The 11,239-nt window shown below is 40.8% G+C and overlaps 4 protein-coding genes across 4 annotated transcripts; 3 read left to right on the top strand and 1 right to left on the bottom strand.

The window, feature by feature from the left end:
• Positions 1-102: 102 nt before the first annotated feature.
• On the bottom strand, positions 103-2,066 carry LOC129581979 (uncharacterized). Its single transcript, XM_055473314.1, has 6 exons — positions 1,681-2,066; positions 954-1,058; positions 851-870; positions 742-777; positions 550-644; positions 103-380 (listed from the first exon to the last, which is right to left on the bottom strand). Exons 1-6 carry the CDS (start codon positions 2,049-2,051, stop codon positions 171-173), a joined length of 837 nt encoding a protein of 278 aa, XP_055329289.1. The 5' UTR covers positions 2,052-2,066; the 3' UTR covers positions 103-170.
• A 427-nt stretch (positions 2,067-2,493) lies between these two features.
• Positions 2,494-4,724, top strand: LOC129581964 (uncharacterized). The gene is made up of 7 exons (XM_055473292.1): positions 2,494-2,743; positions 3,054-3,183; positions 3,572-3,688; positions 3,778-3,797; positions 3,890-3,913; positions 4,171-4,268; positions 4,329-4,724. Exons 1-7 carry the CDS (start codon positions 2,518-2,520, stop codon positions 4,527-4,529), a joined length of 816 nt encoding a protein of 271 aa, XP_055329267.1. The 5' UTR covers positions 2,494-2,517; the 3' UTR covers positions 4,530-4,724.
• Positions 4,725-6,085: 1,361 nt separating this feature from the next.
• LOC129581624 (arginine kinase Lit v 2.0101-like) lies at positions 6,086-9,167 on the top strand. The gene is made up of 8 exons (XM_055472817.1): positions 6,086-6,401; positions 6,681-6,772; positions 7,155-7,331; positions 7,519-7,667; positions 8,108-8,273; positions 8,347-8,428; positions 8,494-8,651; positions 8,803-9,167. The coding sequence occupies exons 1-8, from the start codon at positions 6,239-6,241 to the stop codon at positions 8,887-8,889; spliced, it is 1,074 nt and encodes a 357-aa protein (XP_055328792.1). The 5' UTR covers positions 6,086-6,238; the 3' UTR covers positions 8,890-9,167.
• Positions 9,168-9,413: 246 nt separating this feature from the next.
• Positions 9,414-11,076, top strand: LOC129581995 (uncharacterized). The gene is made up of 3 exons (XM_055473348.1): positions 9,414-9,750; positions 10,360-10,482; positions 10,549-11,076. Exons 1-3 carry the CDS (start codon positions 9,469-9,471, stop codon positions 10,873-10,875), a joined length of 732 nt encoding a protein of 243 aa, XP_055329323.1. The 5' UTR covers positions 9,414-9,468; the 3' UTR covers positions 10,876-11,076.
• Positions 11,077-11,239: the final 163 nt, after the last annotated feature.

Raw genomic sequence — 11,239 nt, 5'->3', positions numbered from 1 at the left:
GTGCTGAAATCATCGCAAAGGGGTTGGTTTTTTAATGTCAATTTTTATAGGTAAATATGGTAAAATAATAAATGACAGAAATCGCAACAGAAGCGTTCAGTTTTATTGCCAGTTAAATGTTTGGTATTGATAAATAAATGTTGAGCGGAAGAGTTGTTCGCTTCATCTGTTTAGGAACGCAGGTGACCGAATGGTTGACCGGCGTAGTAGAAGGCCGACCGGTGGGAACGGCGCAGACAGCGGTTGTTGTAGTAGTCAACGTAGTGGAACTGCTTCAGATTGAGAAATTCGAAGACCAGCTCGAAGGCGTCGTAGGCTTCGTCGGTCAGCGCGTCGCCCATCAGGTATTCCAGAGCGGCGAGTTCCGCATCCACCATCCACTACAAGAGAAGCAAAAATATAAATTTGTTTCTAATTCGGTTGCAAATACTCTTAATGATGACATATGAATAATAAAAATAAATAACAATACGCGTTCTTTTTAATTACATAATACACTTACAAAATAATTGTTATACATAGTATTAGAACTTTAGAAGTTCTTTTTACCATGAAATATGGCATGTTGTGATACATTCGCCCACGCCGTAAAGACTCCTCGTACTTGGCAAACGCTGCATTGTCCAGCAGCCGCTCTAGATTGGCTGTTCATCGAATGCACAAAACAATTAAACATGAAATAAATCCAGTTTAATGTTAATTACAGCAACACCCGGTAATTACATGTACCGAGGTACGTACCGGTTTTATTTTGTGGCTCGTAAACGGTCAGGTTGGCTGTAACACAACGAAAAGGCCATCCACCGGTTTTTATATGCGAGTACATCGTCTTGATGTGTTCTAAACTTACTGATTTGCCAGTTCATGTCCCTGTAAAAGCAATCCTGATGTATTCATTTTGTTTACTAGTGAAAAATTTTAAACAGGAATAATAAAATATCTTTTCTACTGACTGTCCGAGCTGGAACATGACCGGATCCAGGGCGCGGTCAGTCCATACGTCCTCGGCATCGTTGACATTGTACGCCGGCATGTACTCCGGATGCCATAAAAGCAATCTAAAAAATGTATCACATTATTTTATTAAAAGGTCTGCTTACTTATTTGTTATCCTATCTATGTATTTTACAGTATTGTATTATATTAAATAAAGTAATCATTTAATTTTTGTGACCTTTTAGATCAGTTTGATTTTTCGGATATGGCATTCTAATGGTTACAGTTAGCGTTTTCTACAGTAGAAAATTTCAAATAGTTATCGGGCTGAAATGACTAGGACCTGGTTGTGTTTGGGCAGATCTATGGTGATATCGCAGATCGTAGTAAAGTGGCTTTTGAACAAACGGTATCCGACCGCACAGTGCTATAAAGCAGAACTCGATACACCGGAACGGCTTCCTTCATTAACTTTCATTATTATTTTTGGAAAAGTTTCTATCCTATTAATCGTACGAAAAAGTAATCATTTATTTTTTTTTGCCTTTTCATTGATTTAGTTTACGTCGCTCTTACCCAAATGCACGTAATTTAGCAATGTAAATTGAAAGGATGTTAGGAATGTAAATGTAATACAACATGATATTTACATATATTTAATCAATTTTAAAGTAATCAATGTAATGCACGGCAATTTAATAGTATTTATGTGCCAGCGAATGCACTACTTGTAAGTGGACTTACAACCAGATAGCTGTCCGTGCAAACACTTCCGGCGCCTGGTGTATGGGAACGTAGGCCTTCCCGGCCGCGATGGGCATCAACTGCACCCAGGTATTCTGCGCGGTGTTTAGTAGTTTATAGGAGATCCCGCTGGCGCCCTCGATGCGAGTGTAATTCTGTCCGCGCACCGCCTGATTGGGCACCACTTCCGGTCCGAACGCGCCCGGCGCCGGGGTCGGGCGGGAGTACAGCGGATGCCAAGTGGGGTCCGGCGTGGGAATGGCGATGTCGTGGGTGGTGGTCTGTTGGGCGGGATTATTCCAGTTGACCGTCGTCTGGGCGGTCGCCAGCACAAACATCGAAAATGTGGAAAAAAGGCTGAAGGAAAACATGGTTATTATTTGTAAAAAATTGTACTGGTGGAAAAAATAAAATAAAATTTAATAATGACGGGGAAAATGAGAGAAACTGAACGTTTATATCGGCTTGATATTGGGTATGCATATTCGGAAAAACTGCGTTTCCGTTCGATGGACGGTATACGTAATTGTGCATTGCAGCATAATCGTGAGAATAAAAATTAATTAACATTTCAACATGCAGCGCACTAAAAATTTGATTACTAATTATCGGTATATTTCCGCTTTATGTGTATGTAATATCGCTACGATTACACCCAGCGAGTGTTGATTTACACCCCTTTGTACACCGTCCGCTCGCATGTTCTGACATCGGTAAGCGAGTTTACTGTGTACCGGTGACATAAATTCTGCTCAGCCTATAAAATACATGATGAGTGTTTGGTACGCCACAACATTTCGACGTGGTGTGGGCAAGTTTACCTGATTTGATTCGACCATGTTCGTCAGCAATGTGGTGGTTTTTCTGCCGGTGTTAGCGGCGTTGGCCGACGTGGATGTGAATAATAAGCCGCTTATTACTGGGGCAGCGAATGCTGGAACGAATCTTCCGCCGATATACGTCCATCCGACAAAACCCACGCCCGCTCCCGGAGCGGCGGATCCACGCCTCCTACCGTTTCCCTACAGCGCCACGGCCAATAAATCCTTCGATGGATTTTCCGGTAAGCCTTCAAATTTTTTTCGTCAGCGGTTCAGCGTTTTTTTTGTCTGGAAAAATTATTTCTATTAATTTTTTATGTCTATTTTTTAAAAAATTATTTCTATCAATTTTTTTTCTAATTTTTTAATGTATTTTTGTACATAAGGTCTAAAGGATGTCTACACTCTACATTTTCATAATTTTAGTTATTTCGCTATATATTTTACCGGAACTATAATGTGCATTAGTTGTACTGATGACCTTTAAACTAATGCCATTGCGTACGATAATTAAATTTTAATCGACCAACTGGCATTTTGTTTTACGGTTAGGAATGTCTTTGGACCAGCTAAAGTTTATGGCTGCCGACTGGGAAAGGTCAAAACTGCGTGCCGCGCATGCGCTAAATCAAACGTCGGTTAAAGAAGGGCTGATCATCATCGGGAAAACAATTGGCAACTAGTAAGCATTACTTGTACGCGCGCTATACCAACTTGTTCGTGTGTCACAGATAACACTTGTTTGATTTCTCGGATACACGGTAATATTAATGCTTGTAATTCGAATTTTTTTCGAAAGTTGTCTAATTGACTTGAAAACACATTGTGTACTTGTGCAGTTAGGTGGAGGTATCGTCAATCGTAGAAGAGAGGCGTTTGTGCAACCTTGGTCTCTGACATACAATGCAGTCTTCTAATAAAGCACAAAGTGATACATCAGAAAGGCTTTCCAATTGATTTTGATAGTTAACTTTTTTAGAATATTTTATTTTTATATATATAATCTCTTCCATTTACCGGATACATGTAGTGGTGTGAAATGTGAATTAATATTTAACGACGTAATGTAGCTTTGATTACTGGAATCCGGATGCCGGGCAGATGCTCGGTTTGGGAGATTTAAGTGTGGATTTGGACACCTTCTGGACTTTCCAACCGGCAACACTGGTCATTCAAGTTGTTATGGGGTATCACTATTTTTTACAATAGATCATTTTCTTGCTTCTAGTGATTTTTGTAATGTGATTATTTAACAGTGCTTCGATCATTGTTATAGGGAATTCGACAAAGAAATGCGTAAGTTACGGAATACCGGCGTTTCCGTCTCCACAAAACAAAACGGCCATTGGTACAGCTAATTGGAAATAACGATTGCTTTTCTATTTCAGGCGCACTTTTTAATTTGGAATCCGGTAAATTACGTTACACTGGTTTAAGATGCAGTTTTCGCAAAATTCAAGCAAGAAAAAAATCGAAATAAAAACGGACGTTGTAATGAAAATAATGTATCAGATATCATAATATCTTTATCGTCACTAAAAATTAATTATTAATCAATTAAAGCAATAATTATTAAAAAATAGAGTTATATGTAAAGCAGTAATATGTGCAATGTGAATAATTAAATCTGTGTACTACAAAATATTTAATATGTTCGGGCAACAAACAGAAAAATACGTGGCTGCTATCGATGACACCGCGGAATTCCATTGGTCCCGTAACGCCCTGCACTTCTCCGCCATTCGCGTAATGCTGTCGGGATTTCTGGTGCGTATTTTGCGCGATCATTTTAGTTGGTAGCGATGAGACAGTGAGTGTATATTGCAGCGGTACATCGCACCCAACGTGGCCGGTGTGAAGTTCTACTACGGATCGGAGTGGACGGAGGAGCAGGAATCCGGCTACTACACCGTCTTCCGGCTGATGAACTGGTACAACTGGCATGTCTTTCAAAAGTACGCCGACGGATGTAATGTCCGCGCCAACGGCACCTTTGTCGCCTCCATCGCCTGCGAAAACTGCATATAAAAAGTTCATTATGTGCTGAAAAGATTTACTGACTACGCCAATAATGACGTGTCATTAGATTACGCATTTTTACCCGGCGTTTGGATGTGCAGTCACATTCGCTTCGTTATTGAACTGTTTGTGTGTTTGCCATAGTTTTATAATTTATTTTAAGTGCTTCATCTTACGTCGTTTAATTTTATCTCCTATGTAAGAAACGTTCTATTAAATTTTATATAATTATTATGGTTTTAATACTGCTATTTTTCGGTATTGTACACAAAAAAGTCTGGTGCTTACTAAAAACTCAAGAACTGCGTTCATTTGCTGATTAATTGCCAGAAATTTTAAAGAAAAGTTAGAGAAATAATCGTATTAAAGAAATGTTAGAGCTGCACATAAATGCACGTTTTAATTACTTTGACTAAAGTAGAAGTACTGGCAATGGCATGCAGACACCGGCAGTGTTCAAATCAAGTTACTATCGATTATCGGAGCCATGCAAAATAAAATTTTTACCAGTTTTGCTCCTTACCATTAGTGTAAGTATACATACGCGTGTATTTTCATTAAAAATAATCAAAATTTACAATACTGCAGCAGGGTGAAAACTTATGGTTAGTTCGCTCCTTGCGTGAGCTATACATCGCGGCCATATACCACGGGAATTTTACAGTAGCTCTGTATAACATGAAACATTAAGGGAAATCTTAAGCACCGATGCGAATACATGTACCAAATACAAATTTCCTCTTCACCTGGACAGATTAATTCGAATATATCGTTATACATTTTGTCCTTTACGTAAAAAGGTAAATGCTTTTATGTCCTTGATATACATGTACTGTGCACGAAAACGGATAATTCTGTTCTGTAAAATTACTGTAAAATGTAAATATCCCGGCATTCGTACGTACGTACACAAGGTTCAATTGCATATATCTGTATGTATAGTATATAAACCAGTACGCTAACCGAATAAATTAAACTTGAGTAAATTAAAATTAGTATTATAGACATAGATAAATTAATTGTTAGAAAGCCTAGAATTATTAAAAGTATTATTATGGTACATATCAGATTATCTACAATAAAAATGTGTATTCCGATAGAATAACCACATGCGTATCGTAATCGGTAATTGTATGGTATAGAGTTTATTGTGTGATATTATTATATTTGACGGAAGGCAACAGTTCGTAGAGCAAACTAATGACTGCTCGTATGTGAACTTCTAGTTAATGTTGTGCAGTATATCCGCCCACGCAATGCTAATAGAAAGCTGTGTATCGCAAACATATACCCCATCATCTGGGCTTAATCGCATGTGAGTCCGTTCACCGACGGAGAAATCGTTAGTACAGCGGAAGACGCTCAACGTTTGCGTGGAGCGCGCTATACGGGAAAGAAAAAATAGACATCCCTGGACTGCTGCAACGATTACATAACCATTGCAGCATACCGCGCTAGACGCAGAGGATCGATAAAAATACCCTTTCCCCGACTGACGGTGCACTGCACATCCGCCCAGCGTCGATATATTCCGAATGCGGCACCATGGCGCTATATAAGCCCGGCGCTGGAGCCGACGCGGGCGTTAGTCGAGAACGGTTGTTAACTGCAGCACTACATAGTACGGTGCCGGTGACACGATCCTGCTTCGCCCCGTTCATTGTTTCGCGCGTTCTTGCCGTTGGAGACGTGGTATTAGCACTACTGCAACTATAGCCATGGCCGATGTCGTGAAGAAAATGGAAGAGGCGCCCGGCATCCTGGGCAAGGATGACAAGAGCCACTCCCTGTTGAAGAAATACCTGACGCCCGATGTGGTCAACAAGCTGAAGAACACCAAGACCAAGATGGGTGCTTCCCTGTGGGATTGCATCCAGTCGGGTATGGAGGCAGATCATCCCGTTTTAAATTAAATTAATCCTGATCAAATTAAGTAGGCACTAGGCACTCGTCAGTGATTAATTTAACGCAGGATGTTTTTCAGGTTTTTAATATCATCAGTCTTAGTGTCTTACTATTTAGATTTATCCGGATAAATTTAAGTCGTTATTGTATAAACAGGCTGGTATACAGGAGAATTTATCCAGCAGCAAAATTTCTTGCAGCTGAAACATTTAAATGCCTAAGGTTAATTTTTTGAAATATGATTTTAATTTTTAGGTGTGATTAACACCGACAGTGGAGTCGGCATCTATGCTCCCGATGCGGAATCGTACACCACCTTTTCTGAGATCTTCTATCCCATCATCAACGTACGTCGCCTTATGCAACTACTAACCGATATAACAATTATCGCAAAAAAATGCGCAGGTCAAAGCCAACAGAAACATTAACAATAAAATACATAATGATATGTATGTATTTGACGTTTCTATTAAATAAGCACACCACTATATTTACCTGAGTTAAGCTTGAGTCATATTTATATATAGGTTTTTACTTTTCCTACATATTTAAATTGTTTCGTAAAGGCTGTAGCTGGAAAAACTGCGATAAGATGGTCGGTTAATTTCCTAATTCCGTTTGTAACGTACAAATTGACACTAACTGTAAGTAGAACTGATGACAGAAATCTATCGATTATACGAAAAGCAATTAAATTTGTGAAAAACGCCCTGTCGTGCCTGTACACAGGACTACCACATTGGCTTCGACATCAAGGGCGGCGCCAAACATCCGCCGATGGATCTGGGCCTGGACAAGATCAACTTCCCCAATCCGGATCCGGAGGGCAAGTACATTATCTCCACCCGCGTGCGCTGCGGTCGATCGCTGCAGGGCTATCCATTCAATCCGCTCCTCACCGAGCAGGTAAAAACGCACTTCTTCCGTCCATTATTCGCACGTGATTCTTTCCAACATTCGCGCGGCGTTCCCAGCTACACGGATCGATAGATCGATCAACAACTGTCAGCGTTTCTCAGCTGGGCCGAACAATCAACGGGATATTTATCCAATAAACAGACGGTATAATACGCGGCTTTGTGTTGTTTTGCAGCAATACAAAGACATGGAGGGAAAGGTGAAGGATGCGCTGAACGGGCTGCCGGGTGAGCTGGCTGGTACATACTATCCGCTGACCGGCATGTCGAAGGACACACAGAAGCAGCTGATCGATGATCACTTCTTGTTCAAGGAAGGCGACCGGTATGTAGAGGAGTACCGCGTATACAGATACAATAATTAATAGCAGCCCGCCAGTTTTAGCCGCTCTTTGTTACTGCGCTTAGCGCGCTGCGAATTGTACCGTAGCACTTTACTCTTCGTGTTAAAAAACACAGGTGCAGCATAAAATTCTTCGCACTTATTAGCGAAATTAGAAAGAATCAACTCATACAGTATGAAAATAAAAAGCTTCGGTTTTCTTTAAAATTTGAGTGAATCTTGCTTTTGTACCAGGCGGATAACTAACTTCGGTATACGTGGTAATGGTAACTAAAAAGTTTCTACAAAAATTATTTTGAGGAATCCTCTTAGAAAGATAGCAGTTTTTTTGCCGGTTAAATCTGAAATTAAAGATCTTTCTTAGTCGCGCGTTTGGTCACACGGCAAATGACGTGGCTAACACGGTTGATTGCTCCGTCTAGTTTCTTGGAGGCTGCCAATGCTAACCGTTTCTGGCCGACCGGTCGCGGTATCTACCACAACAAGGACAAGACGTTCCTGGTGTGGGTTAACGAAGAAGATCATCTGCGCATCATTAGCATGCAGAAGGGAGGCGATCTCATGGCCGTCTACAAACGCCTCATCCAGGTATAACTTCCGCTTAGTTTCTTGTTTTTATTATGCTCGTACTCGTATACTAACCATTCTGCTAATCGAACAGGGTGTGAACGAGATTGAGAAGAAGTTGCCGTTCTCCCGCGATGAACGTCTGGGCTACTTGACCTTCTGTCCGACCAATTTGGGTGAGAATAAATAAAATATATAGCAACAAGGAAAGATCCGCAACTATATGGTATGCTTTATACAGGAACCACCATTCGTGCCAGCGTCCACATTAAGCTACCCAAGATCAGTAAGAATCTCGATGAATTCCACAAGATTGCCGCCAAGTATAATCTGCAAGTGCGCGGCACATCCGGCGAGCACAGCGAATCCATCGGCGGCGTCTATGACGTGTCCAACAAGGTCAGTATAAGCAAGAGCAGTGGAACGCTGACGCGGCAACAGCCGCTGCGATCGCACCATAATTCTAAATTTAGCTGCCTATTAACAAACTTATTAATAACACCATCGTCTGCCAAAAAATTCACCCGGCTGCATTTTTTCCCCTCAACAGCGCCGTATGGGATTGACGGAATTCGATGCTGTGAAGGAGATGTACGAAGGCATCGTCGAGCTGATTAAGCTGGAAGAGAAATCTTAGATTGGGCGTAAATACAGCTCCGTGTGTGAAGAGATGCTGCGGAATGCAACTGTTCTAATCCTGTCCCTTTTTTCGGTCGTTGTGCAGCGTTGGTTAAACGAAGAGAAAACCTGTATAATACTACTCGGATAGATGATATACTTCCCGGTTTGAGTGTTTGAGTATTTCTGATTATGGTGAGATTTTGGTTAACGATCGTTGTGATTGATATAATGATGTCATACCGTTATTTGATGCGCTGATGACTGATCAATAAATTTCCGGTACCATCCAAACAACTGCAGTATAAATTTTGTTACAGCAACAGTCATATAAGCCACTCATAAAGCGAACAAAAGGCACAAAAAGACGAACGGTCATCGTAATAATAAAGCGAAATTTAATTTACACACTACCACTTATTTCTAACCAGGAATCATATGACTGTATAGCGGATTAATTTACATATTTGGTAATTTACCAATACATGTGTATATAAACCAGCGTTGAACGTACGTTACTCGATGCTTTTTATGTGAGTACATATTTGCGCGGTACGTTTTACACCATCTGTCAAAATCGATGTAAACAAGCGCTGAGATGGGTGTCCATGTATTACGGCTTATTGTATTCTGTGTAGCGATATATGCTGGGATTATTACGGCTGTGGAATTCAATGCGTTTGAAGAACGATGCGGTTTTGACGGAATACAGTGTTTAGGGATTCCACGAGGATGTATTCAGCCAAATGGTACTTCAGAATGCTCAGCCACTGGGATGGTCTCTATCAGCCCCATGTCGCCAGGTGTTGTAAGGATACTTCTCACTGGTGAACATCAGGGAAATACAACAAATCAATGGATTGGAATAGATTTTTCTGAAGTACGTATGTATAAACACCAAAATTATAATTCCTGATAACGCAGAGTACACCCAGCGGAGACAAACTACTAAATGCCGGGCTAAATTGTGTATTGTAAAGTGTAAACTTTATATCTAATAAAACTGTTTCACAGTTATTAAACATGAAGTGGTACAATGGCCGGTATCTGCTGTTCACTATTTATAATTATAATATTACGTATTTATGTACTAACCCATATGTACATGTACAATAGACGGATTAAAGTACCGCGTACGATCTAAAAACTGTTGTACAGTGCTATCAGCTTGTGGTATAATTCTAGGTACATGTAATATGTAGAATTCTAGCTCAAATGACTGGTGAGCAAGCTAGTGTACCTACATCTGCATGAGTATACGTACATGTATGTCAGCCCAGTAGAGTAAAACTAACTGAATTTGCCTAGCATATGTACGTGTATATTCGTATTTATAATTTGTTACCATCCACAGCTATATTCCTCTCTTATTCCTGTTTTAAGAACGTGAAATTTCTCAATTTTCTCAACGTGTAATTTTTTTTCTCAACGTGTAATTTCTCAATTAGTGTATAGATATTACTGTTGATTTGTTTCTGATTGCCATCAGGACGGAGAACCTGCAGGCAACACTACCGGCATCCAGTGTCGGTATCAGAAAGGCCAAGTAGCCGCCAAATTAACCTGGACCACGAATAACGAAACCTCACAAATGGACTGGACGGCGGCTAATGTACAGTTTATTCACATGCTCGCATCAAACGATTTCAGTTGTACTTCATATATGTAATGCCAATAGAAATCGGCGTTGATTGGCACGAACAACACAACTAACACAACCAGCACTCCTCAGTACCGCTGTTCCGTGGATATTCCTTCCCGGTTCGCCCTCAACGGCTCCATGATCCTGCCGAACCGCATGGCTTACCGGGTGTTCTCTGCTGGTGTTTTTTCCGGAGAACGGGTTGTTACCAACGTCACGGATCTGTATCTGGTATCGCGAGTGCGACCGGACTGGAGTGCGGACGAACGGATGTTTTTATCGTACTGCACGGAAGGAAGACGAAGGATTCAGATCAAGGCTGTGATATGGATGAATATCTGGCCTTTGCCACCAGTCAGCTGAACGTCTAAACGGTGCCATTCTCAGCGTAAAATCAAATTTTTTTGTATACCTGTGCAGACCGCACAGTAAACGCAGTATGTAGACAAAAATTCTCAGCGATTATGGTCAAATAAAATTTTAAATTTTGATTGGCAGCACGGTATTTCTTTTGCCAGTATGAGATTTAATGCATAAGAGGAGATGTCAGTAGCACATCTAAATAATCCCTGTGTTTGTTGCCGTATGACGTTGTGGCAGTGCATATCGCTACATCTGGCGCGGTACGTTAGCATCTTGTGTAGTTGTATACCCGCAACGTCACACGGCAACAGGTACACGGATTATTTAGATGCGCTACTGACATTGCTTTTTTTAACTGCCGGCT

Source organism: Paramacrobiotus metropolitanus, unplaced genomic scaffold (genome assembly GCF_019649055.1).
Source record: "Paramacrobiotus metropolitanus isolate TYO unplaced genomic scaffold, Prichtersi_v1.0 Parri_scaffold0000006, whole genome shotgun sequence".
NCBI classification, from domain to species: domain Eukaryota; kingdom Metazoa; phylum Tardigrada; class Eutardigrada; order Parachela; family Macrobiotidae; genus Paramacrobiotus; species Paramacrobiotus metropolitanus.
This window is presented reverse-complemented; position numbering and strand designations above follow the sequence as displayed.

Excerpts from the sequence above, each read along its gene's own strand:
- LOC129581979 (XM_055473314.1), bottom strand. The coding sequence starts at position 2,051 with ATGTTTTCCTTCAGCCTTTTTTCCACATTTTCGATGTTTGTGCTGGCG. Across the intron at positions 1,059-1,680 it reads GCACGGACAGCTATCTGGTT|ATTGCTTTTATGGCATCCGG; the intron begins GTAAGTCCACTT and ends TACATTTTTTAG. Across the intron at positions 645-741 it reads CGAGCCACAAAATAAAACCG|CCAATCTAGAGCGGCTGCTG; the intron begins GTACGTACCTCG and ends TTCGATGAACAG.
- LOC129581964 (XM_055473292.1), top strand. The coding sequence starts at position 2,518 with ATGTTCGTCAGCAATGTGGTGGTTTTTCTGCCGGTGTTAGCGGCGTTG. Across the intron at positions 3,184-3,571 it reads GGGAAAACAATTGGCAACTA|CTTTGATTACTGGAATCCGG; the intron begins GTAAGCATTACT and ends GACGTAATGTAG. Across the intron at positions 3,914-4,170 it reads ACTTTTTAATTTGGAATCCG|AAAAATACGTGGCTGCTATC; the intron begins GTAAATTACGTT and ends GGCAACAAACAG.
- LOC129581624 (XM_055472817.1), top strand. The coding sequence starts at position 6,239 with ATGGCCGATGTCGTGAAGAAAATGGAAGAGGCGCCCGGCATCCTGGGC. Across the intron at positions 6,402-6,680 it reads GTGGGATTGCATCCAGTCGG|GTGTGATTAACACCGACAGT; the intron begins GTATGGAGGCAG and ends TTTAATTTTTAG. Across the intron at positions 7,332-7,518 it reads ATCCGCTCCTCACCGAGCAG|CAATACAAAGACATGGAGGG; the intron begins GTAAAAACGCAC and ends GTTGTTTTGCAG.
- LOC129581995 (XM_055473348.1), top strand. The coding sequence starts at position 9,469 with ATGGGTGTCCATGTATTACGGCTTATTGTATTCTGTGTAGCGATATAT. Across the intron at positions 9,751-10,359 it reads TTGGAATAGATTTTTCTGAA|GACGGAGAACCTGCAGGCAA; the intron begins GTACGTATGTAT and ends GATTGCCATCAG. Across the intron at positions 10,483-10,548 it reads TGGACTGGACGGCGGCTAAT|AAATCGGCGTTGATTGGCAC; the intron begins GTACAGTTTATT and ends TAATGCCAATAG.